Genomic DNA, 15,942 nt, shown 5'->3' with positions numbered 1-15,942 from the left:
GAGCCAAAAGGGTGATATTACACTTAGACAGTCAACGCAAAAATATGGTAAAATTATGAGATATTCCTACCATAAGTATCTATTGCACTCTTTCTGCCTAGTCTAGCAGCTGGTAAAGCTTTAGGAAACATATCAAAGTGAAGCTGTTGGTCTGTTCAATAGGTTAATCTAACTTCTGAGATACTAATTCAATTAATAGTAGATGTTGATGGTATTAGGCATGCTACTCTACAAAATCGCACAGTTATAGATCTTTTAACTCTAGGTCATGGTTGTAAAGAATTCCAGAGAATGTGTTGTATTAACTTGTCTGATCATTCTGAATCTATTCATAGTACTTTAGACAAACCAATACAGCACATTAATAGCACTGTCATAGTAGAATTAAGGTTTGACAAATGGTTTGAAGGTTTGGGAATGGGTGGGTAGTTGTTTGATCTTATTAAGTAAGGTTTAACTGCATTATATGTATTTGTAATTATGTTGTTAATCACATGTTCTATATTGCAGTGTATTTCAAATATGATTCAGTGTGCTGTTAAAAGGGCCTGACCGGTTCAAGAACAAAAAGGGAGAATTGTGGAGGGGTTTCTGTTAGATGGAGATTTATTGTTGAATTAGTCAGGCCCAAAGGAATCTCAAGGCCACTTCGAAAAGCTGAAAACAGGACCTGCTCTGGGAGAGAGGCATTTCTACAATAACAAGGCCTCAACATGATGTAAATCAACGGACCTGTCATCAGTGGGACTCCAGCGCGTGGACAGCTCGGGAACATAGATGATATCCAATGAGTGAATACATGCTTGGAGCGTGGACTCGTGATCGGAGAATAGTTGCATATATAAGGAAGCTTTTTTCTGTAATAAATGGCTTTGCGTGATTCACATCGACTTGGAATGCTGAGTCCTTTATTGTTCCAACAGCATGGAAAGGGTTTTGGGAAAGGGATCGATGGGGCAGTCTCTGGTAGGGTATCAGCCACCCCAGGGTGAGGCTGGGTGACATTTTGGGGAGCTGAAAACCTCCAAAGGCGGAGATCACCGAGAGTCCCCGGGTGTCCTGCTGCAGGGCAGCACAACCCACCTGCTCAGTTTTTCCTAATGCTCCGTCCAAAGCTCCCTGGAGGGTGTTGGTGGCTGCTGCCTCTGTCCCACCAGCCGCCACTGCAGAAGGGTTTGCCTCCCCAAGCAGGAGTCGCTGCTTTTCCAGTGCCCTGTGCCCCCCTTCAGCAGACTGAAGAGGCCCCATTGACTGAGCTGCTCCACAAAGCTCATGTGCCCCTGACACCACCATGACAGATGTTCCTCTGGACCTTCAACCGTGTTGTGGTTTAACCCGAGCTGGCAACACAGCCACGGCAGCTGATCACTCACCCCCTACCCCTTCCCCTCCCAATAGGGGAAAGAATCGAAAGTGAAGGGAGAAATTCAGGTTGAGAGACACACAGTTTAATAAAATAACAAAATACAAATAGACTTCTAGTAAATATACATAAACCCATCATAACTCCCACATCCTTCTCCTCAGGACTGCTCAGCCGGTCACATTCCAGCCTGTCCCGGGACACCAGGTTTGCTCTGCCCCCAGTGCACACCTTGCGTCTTGGCCTTGTAAGACTTGCAGAGGCTTTTGTTGGCCAAACCCACCACTGTGTCCAGGTTCCCTGCACTGGAACTACAGTGTGTGACCATTTAGGGATTCTGGGGCGTGGCCGGAGCACGATGGCGTCACAACAAGCCCCGCCCCCGGCAGGTTCCGCCCCTGGCGTTGCCGGGACGCGCAGGCGCAGCTCAGTCCTGTTCTGGACGCGGAGCGGAGCGCACGGCGAGGGCGAGGGGAGGAGTCCGTGGGCCGAGCCGAGCGCGAGCGACCGCAGCGAAGGGCGGGACTTGAGGAGGAGGTGCGGGAAGCGCGTGTGGTGGCGCAGAGGGAGACACCGAGAGACTGGCGCGACCTTGAGGCGGTGGCACGTGCGGTGACACGCCATGGCGGGCACGGCGAAGCCGAGGGCGCTGCTGAATGCGCGGCGGGACGCGGGCGAGGCCGGGGCGCTGGGCCGGCTGCTGAGCACCTCGGCCAAGAAGGTGCTGCGGCACAAGATCGAGTTCCAGCCCGCCAGCCACGGCTTCTCCAGCCAGCCGGAGCTGCTGCGGGCCAAGTACCTGCTGCTCAGCCCCCGCACCGAGCCCGCCGAGCACCCCCGCGGTGCTGAGGAGGGACAGCCGGGCCAGCAGGGTGGGTGCAGAGGGCCGGGGGCTCTCCCTGCGCTGCGCAGCCCGCGGCTCACCCGCCTCTCTCCCCGCAGGCAGCGACCGGACCCCGGGGCGCCACGGGGACGGCATCCCTGCGCCCCAGAAGGGGCTGTTCCCTGCAGGGCGCCTCGCCATGCAGTGGCAGCGTGTCCAGCGCATCGGTGCCGGGCTGCTCAACCTGGGAAACACCTGTTTCCTCAACGCCACCCTGCAGTGTCTCACCTACACGCCACCGCTCGCCAACTACCTGCTGTCCAAGGAGCACAGCCGCACCTGTGAGTGGGGAGGGGAGCGCCCGCCTGTCCCGGGGCTGCGCTCAGCACCCTGCGCACGGCTCTGCCCGGGGCTGTGCGGCTGCCGGGATGTGCCTTCTCTGCTCCCTCCTGCCCGTTTCTCCGTGGAGAGGACATTCCTGCATACGGGAGCATCCACTTTTCCTGGCCGTAGCAGTGTTCCGAGCTCTGCACCCTGCGTCTGAGAGGCTTTGTCTGTGCTGCACACAGCCAGGACTAAGATGGGTTTGTCCTCAACGTTCTGTCTTCTCCTCTCCTACTCCAGGTCACCAAAGCGGCTTTTGCATGACATGCGTCATGCAGAATCACGTCATGCAGGCTTTCGCGAACAGCGGCAGCGTGATAAAGCCAGTGTCCTTTGTCCGAGACCTCAAGAGTAAGGATGGCTGCCCTCACGTCCCCTCCTGTAGCCGTGCGGGAGGGCAGAGACTATTGCAGGAGCAGAACCTTTGAGACCAGGGCAGGTCTTGGCAGAGGTTCTTCTGAGACAACTCACTGAGCCTGCCAGGGCCTTCATGGGCCTTGTTGGGCTTCCCCCATGGCCGACATGAGTCTGAAGTCTGGTTTGGGCCAAGGGAGCTCACACCCCGCAGTCCCTGCCCCAACAGAGGGCGGGAGGACCTGCCTCTGTTGCAGCACGTGCTGCGGCTGATCCCTCCCTCTCCTGCAGAGATCGCCCCGCACATCCGCTGGGGCAGGCAAGAGGACGCGCACGAGTTCCTCCGTTTCACCATCGATGCCATGCAGAAGGCCTGCCTGCCCGACTGCACAGAGTACGTGGGGCCTCTGGTGGCCGTCACTGCCCTTGTCTGCTGGTCCCCTTGTCTGCTGGGCCGCTGTCTGCCTTCTCCTGACGCCTCCACCCCAGCACAGCTGCGGTTCTGTCCCCAAATCCTGTGACTGGGCTGGGTTTGGATCCGAGGACACAGCGCTGGCCCTTGGGGGCGGCTCTTGGGCCGGGCGCTGTGTGATCCGAGCTGCCGTCTCTAGGTTGGATCGCCAGACCCAAGCCACCACCCTGATCCACCAGATCTTTGGCGGTCACCTGCGGTCCCGTGGTGAGTGCTGGCTGCCAGGGCCTGGGCCTGTGACTCTCAGGGCTGCTGTTTCCCAGAGAGCCTTGCAGTAACTTGGGAAAGTCACTAAGCATGTGAAAATTATGCAGAGCTGCAGCTGGTCAGTCTTTTGGTATCTGTGGGTCACGAAGCTGCTGGCTGCGGGTGCCCAGCTCATTGCCACCAGCAAAGGAACCCACGTTGCCAGCTGTCCAGCAGCACTTGTTGTCCCAGCATGTAGAGGCTGCGAATGCTGGTGCTGCCATCCCAGAGCCCAAACGCGGAGAGGAGGAACACGGCAGCTGCCTGCGCTGTGCTGGGGGTGGCGGTGCCGTGTTGTGCCAGGGGGTGCTCACTGCTCTTTCTCTTGCAGTGAAGTGCTCGATGTGCAAAGCAGTCTCGGACACCTTTGACCCCTGTCTGGACCTGCCGGTGGAGATCACGGTACCGGGGCAGGGTCAGGCAGGGAGGCGCTCTGCTCTGCAGGGGATGTTCCTGCAGCTGCACTGCTACTGCTCGAGGCTGTTTAACCTGCCAGCGTCAGGCACGGTGCAGGCAAGAGGGAATCAGCTCCTGTTGTTGCGCTGCCTCCTCTGCCTGGCCCTGACCTCTCCTCTGTCCTGGCAGCAAGCCGCAAACGTAGAGCAGGCACTGGAGCTGTTTGTGAAGCCAGACCTGCTGGGCGGAGAGAACGCCTACCTGTGTGACAAGTGAGTGTGCGGGGCTGAGGCGGGAAGGGGCCGCGGGTGTGCTGGTGGGAAGCTGGAGGGCAGCTGCAGTACAGGAGGGCTTCTCTACCTGCTCCACCGCTAAACCATGAGGTACGTGGCTGTGAAGCCTGCGATGAAGCCTGTCACTCGTCATCTCCCTCCTCTTGAGATGAGGACCTGAGCCAGCAGACCTGGCCGTGAGCAGGTGCCCTGGAGCGGTACCCGCTCCCAGCAGGGTCATTTCTGGGGGGTTTGTGGCTTGGCCAGGGCTGACAAGCACCTGGGTCATGGAACAGCATGAATAGCTCAAGCTCTCCCTGTGCAGATGCAAGAAGAAAGTGTCGGCAACCAAACGCTTCAACATCCACCGAGCGCCCAATGTTCTCACGCTTGCTCTGAAGCGTTTTGCCGACTTCACTGGAGGCAAGATCACAAAGGTGAGTGCTCGGCACCCAGAGCGGGGCTGTGTCCTGTCCCGAGGCCCTGCTGCTCCGAGCAGGGTGGGAGGTGGTTCTGTGCGCGGTGCGAGCTCTACCGCAGTCCTGCAGCCCTTCCCCAGCTGTGCGCTGCGGTGGGAGTTTGGCTCATCCCGGCATCTTCCTCACCGTGGGCTCTGCCTGTGGAGAGCGGGTTCCCCCTCCCTCGTGAGACGGGACTCGCAGGACAGCTGAGCCGCTCTTGTCATCTGCTGTGCAGGCTTCTGAGACATCCTCTCTCTGCAGGACGTGGGCTACCCTGAGCTCCTGAACATCCGCCCGTACATGTCCCAGACCAGCGGGGATCCGGTCATGTACGGGCTCTACGCGGTGCTGGTGCACTCGGGGTACAGCAGCCACGCAGGACACTACTACTGCTACGTGAAGGTGAGCCCAGGGCGCTCTCTTGGCACCTCTCTGTGCTGGGGGCTGGCGCGTGCTCGAGGGTCCGTGTCATGCGCAGACAGGAGGGTGCTCAGCAGACGTGCGTGGTGTGGAGCACTGTGGGGTACGGGCTGTGCTCCGTCACAGGAAGAGTGGAGTTCTGCTCTCGCAGAGTCCCCTCACTTGCCCGGGGCCGCTTGGGAGTTTTGGGGAGCAGAGCTCTGCCAATGGGCCTGTTCCTGCTCCTCCTCAGGCCAGGACCGTCCCTGGACACAGCCCGACCCCGTTCTCTCTCCCTCCGCAGGCCAGCGACGGGCAGTGGTACCAAATGAATGACAACGTGGTCCGCCCCAGTAACATCAAGGTGGTCCTTAACCAGAAGGCGTATGTGCTGTTCTACCTCAGGTGAGCGTGCCCTGTGTCCCCGGCCCCTCTGCCCTTGCTCAGCATGTGGGACAGGGCTGGGGGCACATGCCTGGGTGTGGGAAGGAGCTTGGCCCAGGCAGCCCCAGCGCCCACGTGCGTGTGCTGGCTCGGGGGAGGGTGGCAGGGAGAGCTCCAGCCCCTTGTAGTGGTTTTGCTGCAGCTCAAGAGCTCCTCACTTCCTCGGAGCTTCTGGCTCCTGGTTCTCGCAGCTACGACAAGAGTGTTGCAGTCGCTCAGACACTGGCAGTTAACACGTGCCCTTCTCTGCCTTCCCCAGGATCCCCAACCCCGGGAAGAGCTCAGAGGGTCCCGTTTCCAAAGCTGCCTCCAGCCTGCCTGGCCGTGTCAAGCTGCCTTCTGGGTCACTGTCACCCAAGCTGGCCCGGAAAGCCACACACGCGGCTGCAGCGTTGCCCGGTGACGCAGCCCAGAGGCCCAAGAAGCCGTTCTCCTCGCAGCCGCCACCCGCGCCCAGAGCGGCTCCAGGATTTTGTGGCCCCAGTCACACCAGTGGGGCCAAAGCGCAGGTTCCCTGGAAGCGCTGCTGGGAGCGCGGGCCCCTGCCCGCCTCCCCCAGGCTGCCGGAGCCCATGCCCGGCCAGGGGCCGTGGGGCAGCGGGGAGAACACCGGGACACCGAGAAGGGACCCTCGCAGCAGGGCTCCTGCCAGCCTGGTGCTGGCAAAGCTGAAAGCCTTCTTGTCGGCCAGTGCTGCTCCGCAGCCCAGCAGCACCATGTCACCACCACCGGCCAAGAAGCTGACGCTTTCCAACACATAGGTGAGTCTGAGCTTCTGCCCAGAGACTTCAGTAGGTGCCTCGTGCCTCCGGAGCCGGGGCTTGTGTTGGGGAGTGCAGGAATGGTGCTGGTACCTTGCTAAGCAGGAGGCAGGCGGGGAGAGCCCGTCAGCCCCAGGGCCCTGCCCTCCCTCTGGGTTAGGGTGCCAGGCCAGGCCCCGGCTCTTGCTCCCATCCCTGCAGAGGATGGAGAACTGGCTGCTGCCTCCTTGCTCAGGACGGCGGGTGGCTGCGCCAGTCCCTGGAGAGGGGCGGCCTCGCCAGCCTTCGCAGGGCAGCGTGTCCCCGGGGGCGATAGGAGCTGGTGACACCACAGCTGGAGGCTGCAGAGTCGCCTCCTCCCCAGGCAGCGGCTGCACCGGCTCTCTGGGCTCCGCTGTGCAGCCGGGGCTGGGGACGGCGCTGGGGTTCTGTTCTTAACGTTTCCTTCCTTTTTTCCTTTCTGCTTCTAAGGGAAAACACTTCTGATTCTTCTTTGACTCCCCCACTTCCCTCTCCCTGTCTGTGTCCTTTCCCCTCCCCTTTCTCTGGGCTCCCCTTTTTGTTTTCTCCTCTTAGCTCACAGCAACCTCTTTTATTTAGACCACCAAGTTGTTCTTTATGTCAATAACTGCAGGGTAGCCCCCAGGGAAGGAGAGCAGAGGGGACCACCATGCACGTCCTCACCTGCTGCTGCCGGTTCCTGTGCCCGCCCCAGCCCCGCGCTGGGTCCCTGTGGGGCCGGGGCGCTGCCGCCGGGACACCGGGCAAGAAACTGGAGCGCTCCCTCGGGAACCGGCGGGGCTGGCGGGACAGCGGGAGCGGCCAGAGGGGCCACAGGGAGGATCCCAGGCTGGAACAGCTCTGCTGGGAGGAACGGCTGAGAGAGAGTCCTCAGCACTCGGACAACTCCTGGGAGAGCTTTCCGTCAGAATCTGCATGGTGAAGATTTCAGACACGATTTCATAAAGGAGGGGTTTTTCTTTCCAAGTTGTTTTCTATCATTTTTCAGTGTATACAAGAAGTGATAGCAGCATTCTACAATGGGTATTGATCCAGGGGGTCTCATGGAGACATCTGGACAGGCAGGAGAGCAGTCCAGTGAGGCTGGACATTGTATGGATGACTTATCCTCTCACCCTTCCCAGTCCCACCTGTTCCCTCACCGGCCACCTGGGACTTGGCCTCATCAAGCTGGAGCACAAGTGTGATGGGAGCGGCTGAGGGACCTGGGGGTTCAGCTGGAGAACAGGAGCTGAGGGGAGACCTTCTGAGCTCTGAACTGCCTGAAAGGAGCTTGGAGCCAGGGAGGTCGGGCTCTGCTCCCCAGGAACAAGCACTAGGAGCAGAGGAAACGGCCTCAGCTTGCGCCAGGGGAGGTTGAGGTTGGATTTAGGAACAATTTCTTCCCCAAAGGGCTGTGGGGCATTGGAACAGGCTGCCCAGGGCAGTGCTGGAGTCACCATCCACAGCCAGGGTTTCTATTGTCTTGTCCTGATATTTTTGCAAATGGGTAGAAGTCTGTCTCAAAGAATGTAATGAAAACAAAACAAAATAGCATGGGTAGAGCGAACAATGGCAAGGGGGGAGGGCCAAGTATGAAGATGAATCCCAGTGAGAGCAAGTATTTGGGTGATACAATCAGGCCTGAAATCATGCTCTGTTATGCACAACTGAACCCGTAAGCCCCTTCAAAAGACGATTCGCCTCCAGTGGACCCAGAACTGGAAGCAAATCTGCTCAGGAAGAGACCATGAATTCCCAGAGCCTCTGCCACAGAGGAACTACAGGGCGAGGTTCGAGCTAAGCTGTACTTTGAGATGCCAGAGCAGCTGCTCGGGTTCAACAGCGTCAGAAGAAATGGTCTTCCTGCCTCACCACCCTGCAGGAAGAAGAGGAAACGGCAAATTCCCCTCCAGGAAAGGAACGTGCTCTGGTGCTCCCAGTACTGCCCTACCTCTTTGGGGATGGTATGTTGGTCGACTCTTCCCTCCAGCTCCTGCAGCTGTGCAGCAATGCGAGTGAGCTTTGCCATTCACACTATCTCACATAGGACTTGCCGACAGTACCTGCAACCATAAGACTTGGTCAGTTTAACCCTCCCAGAGAGAAGTTTGTCCATGTCCTTGTGGTGGCACCTGCTGCATTGGGGCCACAGTCTGCTCCTGGAGTTCTCTCAAGCCACACCGAGGCACTTCATTGTCTTTTTTCTGGCCAAGAATCCCAGCATCTTCGCAAGAAGCATTGAATCTCATTATCAGCTTTTAGGGAAGGCTACTGAAATCTCTCTTCGCCACACTTTTTTTCTGATTTTAAACCAAACTGACTCTGCTTAAAAGCATAAACACACCAGTCCTTATCCTGAACCTCTCACCCATACAAGACGGGGCAAGAAACCCACACACTCAATACTCCCTTACTGAAACTCTGACATTAGTCCAAATACAAAATGTACCCAGTTGCACCAACAGATGCATGAAAAATAAAGGCACACTGTTGACCAGCCATCATCCTAGTTCTGTGGCCCTTTTGAAAGAAGATTACTCCATGCTTTCTCTCTAGATATGTCTAAAATGAATCCAACCATTAAAATAACTTTCTGAAAACCAGGAGAGAAACCAAACAAAACAAGAAGCAAAAAAATTTTGGCCTGGCAGCCTGGGCACTGATTCTGTGCTCTGCCAATGAACCTCAAGGGTTTCTTATAGACACCCTGAAGACAGTAGCTTGGTCCCCATGTCTGGAGCCCTACGGCACATTCTGTCTGTGCTGCAAGTCATGCTGTGGTTTGATCACTTCCAGAAAAAAGAACAGAGTAGCTCTGGGATGCCTTATCCTGTCCCAGTGTAGGCTGGGCACCAGGTCCAGTACATGAAGCCCCTGTCCCCACACAACCTTCCTCCGCAGTTCCTTCTATAGGACCCACCTGAGCTGCTCCATTTTCTCATGTGTAATTGGTCCCTTCCCCAGAACGCCGTCCATCTCCTTGTACAGATTCTGCTGAACATCTTCGGAGGTTGTCAGGAAATAGACTGCCCAGGTACATGCTGGGAAAGAAATCAATATAAGACTGGGCCCAGAAAATTCAATCCTTTACAAATTGAATTCAGTTTTCTTACTTCTTGTATTCGCAACATTACTTTTTGGCACAGAAAAGGATGACCTTCTGGTCACAGCAGGCTGGGGAAGGGACCACACAGCCCAGCAAACCCTGGGGAACCAGGGTTTTAGGCCAGCCACGCCAATGAAAGGCTGGTTTGTCCAAAGCATCACAAAATTCCCTTATTTAGGGGGCTTCCCCAGCACATCTGAGGTGGGTACTCCAGACAGCCAACGTCTGGGGCTCCTGACTGGGAGCAAGAAGAGCAGCAGAGCTCCCTGCAGCAGGCTGGCCAGCACTTGTCTCCCTCACATCTACAGCTATTTTGTGAGCTATTCAAGAGATATTTTCAATAGCGGAGTGAAACAGAAACCTTGCATAAGAAATAACTGTGTAGGATACAGTTTTCCTAAAGCTACAAGTAAATGTTCCTACCACTCCAACCTGTCTATTCATTAGAACTATCTGGAATCCCTGAGGAGTCGAGCCCCTTAAAATTGGAGAAGATATTCTCTGGGAGGACCATTATCATATTTGCCCAATTTACTTGCCACAATCTTTAACACCCAGCTGCACCTAGGAGGTTTTCTTTGGAGTTCCAGCCCACTGGCTGAGATACAGGGCCTGATAACCATCCCCCATCATAGAAGATTTTACACAGCTCCAGCTTATTTATATCCATATTTTTTTTTCCATAATCTTTGCACAAATCACAAAGTAGCTTATTTGAAAGCCTTCCATACATGGAGCACTCCTATCCTCCAGAAATTCAAAGCAGCCAGTCAAATTCCAGCACTCTGCTCTAATTTCCTTCCCATGTGCCAGAGCCTATTTTACAACACAATCTTTGTAGCTGACATCTTTTGGTGCTTTTTCATGAAATTTAGCATCACTTGGCTGAGTTGAGAGTGCAAGCGAAAAACAATGGGAAGAAAATCTAAGGTTCACCAAAAGACTGGGAAGGTTGTCAAACACAGCTTAGTTTCAAATCACTAGCTGTGAGGCTGTGTCAAGAGTCCGCTGTAAAATTAGCATGTCCTACACATCTGTAGCTCAGGAGAAACAGAATGATGACTATAATTTTTTGTTAGCCTAGAACAAGCCTCATGTCATCACACAGAGCTTCAGACAGCTGAATCTGAGGATGGAAAGTTACTTACAATCTGTACTTACAGTTAGCAGTGATTATGCATCCTGCCAAGGAGAAAATCATGGTATCTTCCAGAATCTAGGAAATAAAATCTACTTCAGAGAATGAAGCTCATGAGACTGTAAAGATAAAAAAGAAGTGGCACATTCTCCATTCAAGCGCATGAAATCCCTTTAGTGCAGAGAGCAGGAAATACATCTAGAAGACACGGAGTGAACTCTCCACAGACCTTGCACTGGGATGGCACGAGCCATGCATAATGCTAACGTACTTCTGGCTTTTAAAAATAGCAATGAAGCGGTGGCAAGGAAGCTACCGAAGCCTAATGCAATTAAACATTGTGGGGATGGAAAAAGAACAAGAAACTCTGCTTTAGTAAGGAATCTGATCTAAGATGCAAAAGCTTAAATTAATCAAAGGCTACAATGTAATGAGCAAGTCCATTAGTGTGTAATGACTTAGCTGCACACACCTGCTGGTCACTTAGGCTCCCCTGCAGCAAGGTGTCTATTGAATGATCTCCCTCAGCGCTCCTTTGTAACTTTCCTTAAGGTGGATTCCATCTCCATCAGAGCTTTGGAAGCAAAAAAACATGTTTATTTTAAAACCTGGTCATTCTGAGTGCTGCAGAGAAGCAAATCCATCTCCCCAAGCAGATTTTCAGACCAGCTGGCCCTGCTGGGCTCACTTACAGAAGCAGCCTCTGTTACATGTTGCTGTCAATTTGGAAGGCAATATCTCCAATTTAGTTGAAAAGGTAGGAACCAAGCAAGACAGGTTGCCTATAAAAAGCCAGCCTTACAGGTATAACTGAGACACGTACTCGATGAGCTGAAATCAGCAACACCTGAACAGCAACCTGCACTACCTGGAGTTTGTGAAATTGTGTCCTAATGCATCATACTGCTACAACTCAGCAACAGGCCTGAACAAGTGCCCATGAGAAAAGCCCATTTTAATGGGACAGCAGTTGTCCTCAGGTTCTGAAACCCAAAGAACTAACAACAAAAAGATGGAAACACTGGGTTTGGAGGACTAACAAGCAAATCCATAGTTCTGGATACAAACTGCTTTTAACATCTTCTCAATCAATACTGAAAGGCTTTAACTATTTGTGACAAAAAAGACAGGACAACTGAGAAATAAAGTAACTTACTGTGAAATATATGAGAAATAAAAGCACTGCCATAACAGGCTTGAAAATCAGTATCAATCAGAGTGGAAGGAAGACCCCGATTTTGGGAGGTACCTACCATCTTCGTAAAGCTTCTTCCTGGTCATGTTTTTGTCAAGAGACCCATCCAAGAAACCTTTCCCAATCTCTGACCAGATCTGAAAGGACAGAGAGAAGAGCATCATCACTCACCGCAAGCTGAGACCCTTCTATTCTTCCCCTGTTCAGTAATACGAAAACACCAAATGAAGACTTCCCGTGACTACAAGACTGGTCTCCTCTCTAGGACAGCCTGTCCCATTCCAGATATTATGATAGCTGAAACTGAATTGAAATGAAACAACTGTAATTACAACTGTAGGAAAAAAACCATGGGATTCTTTAATGGGAGATTAACTATCTCTTTCCTACCCTATCACCAGCAGATTTAAGATCCCCAGATGAGGACACAGCTTGGGACCTTCTCTGATTTTCCTGTCTCCACAATGTCCCAGAGCCTTCAGAAGATCTTTGAAAAGTGGAAGTGCCATTAGCATTCCCAACAGAGTTTATCTCACTTATGTACCAAACACCTTTCAATTGCCATTGGATCTGGGCTCCTGGTCCCCATAGATCCTCTAGAAACCTCTTAGACTAATGACAGCAGGATGAGCAGTAGGATCTTTCTGACAGTTTCAGCTTGGGATAACTGAGGCAGAGCCCTCAGGCTCTTGATGTTAACTTAATGTTCAAGTCTCAGCAGTACCTTGTACTAAACTGTACACAGACACAAGCCGTGTGCTGCTGGCGTAGGAAAAGATAATAGGAGATTTCCTGGCTCTTTGTGACACCTACTGCATCGTGGTGCCTGCGGAATCGGATAACTTCCCGGTCATCTTCAAAGCTGCTGCCCATAGCTGTCTGTGTGACAGCCTTCATGGCAAAGCCCAGCATGTGCTGGCAGAGGGGCACGTGTTGCGCCTCAGGCAGAGACAGCCATTTGGCTAGCAACTCTTCTGACAGCTGGAGAGGGAAGGAACCATTAGTTGGCAGTAATATCAGCAGCCTATTTACCAAACCTACCCTGGAGACATTCCCACCCAGTTGCTAGGGCAGACCACATTTTCACAGCTATGACATGAAGCTACACTCTTTCCAGGGTTTCCTTCCATTAACTTACAAACAGTAACATTTTAGCCTCAAATCTTGTGCGTCTTCCCAAGGTTTCCCCCCAACAAGGCAGCCCTGTCCTCCTCTCCTGCTCCCTCTATCACAACAGAAGCCTTACAACCTTTAATGCTAGTAGCTCCAGACTGAGAAAACAGATCAAATTCTGGCTGCTGGACTGAGTCAGCAGAACAGTTCTTCACCTGTTTGTGATCCCAAGAGCTGGTTCCTTGCTCCCCACTCCTGTCCTGGGAAATAAATCTAGAATCCAGATGCTCCAGTATGTTTAACTGCATCTGGTATCTTGGCATAAAAAGCCATCAAGCTGAGCCTTCCCCCTAACCCACGGGAGCTAAGAGAAACCAAATATTCACATCCTACCTGAATGGGCAGAGACTGTTTGCTGTCTCAGATGCTTATAGTTCCAGCACTAATTTGAACACAGCTCCTTTATCCTAGTGATCATTCTCACTAAACGTTCCCCTGTGAGCCACACAGGGCTTCTCTGCTGTACAAAGGCAGTTACGCACTTTCTGGATGAGAGCAAAGTTACTTTGCAAGGCCTTGTTGACGCCATTTTCACACAGCTTTCTCCTCATGTGGCTCTCTCTTGTATCCGCATTCAGGCTGGACTGGTACCTCAAGAGGGACTTCAGCATTGTCTCAAAAGGATCCGCTGAAAGCAAAAAAGGAAACGCCATTCAAAAGTCAGGCAGTCACACCACACAGAGGTGATGAAAACAGTTACCTCTTTAATCAGGCACTGTTACTTGTGCACCTCTTTGGGCTGTACATCTTCTCTTGCTCAGTGGGCTGGGACCTCCTATAAGGTCTCTTCTCGGGCAGAGCACCATCCTGTGATCAGCAACCCCTGCAGAGGGGGCCTGTTGGCTCTGCCAAGGAACTCTTTAGCAGTAACACCTCAGAAGCTTGTTTCCAGCTTTCCAGTTCCCAGCTGGTGGTGTCACTGACGTGGTGACACCAGTGAGCGTGGTGTGCTCCTCTCCCTCCTCCTCCAGCCTGACCTGCAGCCCCTCTAGCACATTCCCTCTTGACACCTCGTGCGCTCTCCTGCCCTGACCATGGCTGTGTGCTCAACACAGATCAGCTCCCATCAGAGACTGGGCCAAAGGTTGCTCTGTGTGCTCCTCACCTTGCTTCACGGCCCAGCAAACCTCAGCTGACACCCTACTGCTCCTGCATGATTTCTCTTGCATTTGCCGAGTTCCCTGCTGATGAGCTCTTCCCAAACTAACACCCACCTTTCTCAGTCGAGGGCTGCCTCCAGCAGAGCTCAGACAGAAAACAGTGCCCCACAAAGCTACAGAATACTTTGTACTTCTAATTGCCTTACTTCCCATCTTCCTTCTGCACAGACGCTTGCAATGGTGTACAAACTAGACAAAGCACACATCCTCCTTCCTTCATATCCACAGCTCACTTCAGTTAGATTTTTAACTCTGAATTTCACCACCAGGGGCCTTTACTTAATAAAGTTGCTAAGGTACATTAGATGTCAAGGCAAAACTATGCAATAAAGAATGGCATATGCTTTTCCCTTTCTCTAAACTTTTCTGTGGGTCTTGCAAAACTGGCAGAATCTTTAAGGAACTACTTAGAAGCAGCAGTCAGGGGGTTTTCAAGAGGGATATTTTATGAGAGTTTGTTATTTCTCCCAGATGGAAAATGAAACCTCTGAGGCATCAGAAAACATCAAGGCTGAGCTAGACACATATGACTTTACCAATTGTGGCTGTATTTAGGATTCCCAGCAGAGATCAGGGCCTCATTGCACTACCAGACAAACATACGAGACAATTCCCACCTGCACAGGTCTTACTACCTAATGACATGGAGGTAGCTAATGAGGCCATGAATGTGGTAAACTTTCCTAAATACTTTTCTCTCATATCATTTCCCTTCCAATGTTTTTAAGCTCTGCATCTCACCCTCTTTCCCACTTTGAATGACAAGGAGTATGTGTGTGTGTCTTTCGGCAGAGCAGATGGTACCGGTGGCTCTCCACGTGGAGCAGGCTGTTATGTGACTCGAGCTGCTGCTGCCGATTCCTCCTCCGAGCTGCTTTGCCACGGATGGGCTGCTGCTGCTATTCGTGCCACAATGGCCCGCTAACTGGTCCTGGCAGAGCGAGGTACAGTGCTGGGGTAGCCAGAAAGACACATGGTTGGTGGTGAAGCCCACACGGCAAATCTGGCAAGCAGATGCATTTGGAGAGGCCAGAGGATGCTTAGCACCACCACCTGCACAAACTGCAAAATTCTCCGGGTGCAGATGAAAGAAAACTGCTGGATCAAGCACGGGCTGTTTTTGTCTCCCCTGTCTCTGGTGCAAAATGACAGAGCCATGCCACTGACCCACCCTGTGCTGTGCGCTCAGGACTGCAGAGCCCAGGCTGCCCTTTGCTGAGGGCTGGCCCTGCCTCGCAGCATTTGGGAAATGGCTGTTTCTCCACGGGGACTCCACAAGGCACAAACGGTCTCTCAGAGACAGAGCTCTGTCCTGCGTCAGCTTTCACGGACTTCTTCCTTTGTCCTTGTCTTGAAAACATCTTAAGGCTACATTTTCAGTCTTCTCAGTGAAGCATACAAAAATTTCAAATGTTCCTTCCACTTACAAGGAAATCTCCCTCATTCCATGAGCCTCAGAATGTTGTCCTGGACATCATTGTAAGTGAATGTGGGGAAAAGATCTAACTCTAGACAGTCAAAACAAATGCCAAGCAGAACTGAGTATCACAAATGGAAAGGACCTCTGAACCTGCAGAGAACAAATGCACACAGAACAGCAATGAAGCGGTCCTTAAAGTGGTCCTGCTCAAACAGGCCAGGACTCATAGCTCCATCTCCAGCATTCGATGTGCATCAGGTTCATTGTCCCAACCCAAAAGGTGACATCAGCTCATGGGAGTTTTCCAAGTGGGTCTCTGAACACACTGGTCCTGGCAATCCTGAGCTAGTCCACCCTTTTTACACCCACACC

General features: G+C 52.9%; 2 protein-coding genes and 1 pseudogene across 3 annotated transcripts in view; 1 reads left to right on the top strand and 2 right to left on the bottom strand.

The window, feature by feature from the left end:
• The window catches only part of LOC308041721 (olfactory receptor 14C36-like), a gene marked incomplete at both ends in the record, with an annotated part of 29,883 nt that extends 27,896 nt beyond the window's left edge, over positions 1-1,987 (bottom strand). The window contains one exon of the mRNA XM_080346623.1: positions 1,772-1,987. Within this exon, the coding sequence (XP_080202749.1) occupies positions 1,772-1,987 (216 nt within the window). The remainder of the gene's footprint in view (positions 1-1,771) is intronic.
• Positions 1,986-6,375, top strand: LOC308041720 (ubiquitin carboxyl-terminal hydrolase 36-like; the record flags this gene model as incomplete). The annotated part of the gene is made up of 11 exons (XM_080346622.1): positions 1,986-2,205; positions 2,276-2,527; positions 2,811-2,921; positions 3,216-3,318; positions 3,536-3,603; positions 3,974-4,044; positions 4,228-4,310; positions 4,636-4,747; positions 5,033-5,173; positions 5,475-5,575; positions 5,874-6,375. 11 exons carry the CDS (start codon positions 1,986-1,988, stop codon positions 6,373-6,375), a joined length of 1,764 nt encoding a protein of 587 aa, XP_080202748.1.
• Positions 6,376-8,063: 1,688 nt separating this feature from the next.
• The window catches only part of LOC308041719 (cytochrome P450 20A1-like), a 136,367-nt pseudogene continuing 128,488 nt past the window's right edge, over positions 8,064-15,942 (bottom strand). The window contains exons 4-11 of the transcript in view: positions 13,473-13,618; positions 12,631-12,798; positions 11,876-11,954; positions 11,095-11,196; positions 10,646-10,700; positions 9,299-9,419; positions 8,330-8,441; positions 8,064-8,108 (exon numbers count right to left, since the gene is read on the bottom strand). The product of the transcript in view is annotated as a cytochrome P450 20A1-like (transcript). The remainder of the gene's footprint in view (positions 8,109-8,329; positions 8,442-9,298; positions 9,420-10,645; positions 10,701-11,094; positions 11,197-11,875; positions 11,955-12,630; positions 12,799-13,472; positions 13,619-15,942) is intronic.

Source organism: Nesoenas mayeri (assembly GCF_963082525.1).
Source record: "Nesoenas mayeri genome assembly, chromosome: 6".
Taxonomy (NCBI): domain Eukaryota; kingdom Metazoa; phylum Chordata; class Aves; order Columbiformes; family Columbidae; genus Nesoenas; species Nesoenas mayeri.
The sequence above is the reverse complement of the archived record's forward strand: the minus strand, read 5'-3'. Positions and strand labels throughout refer to the sequence as shown.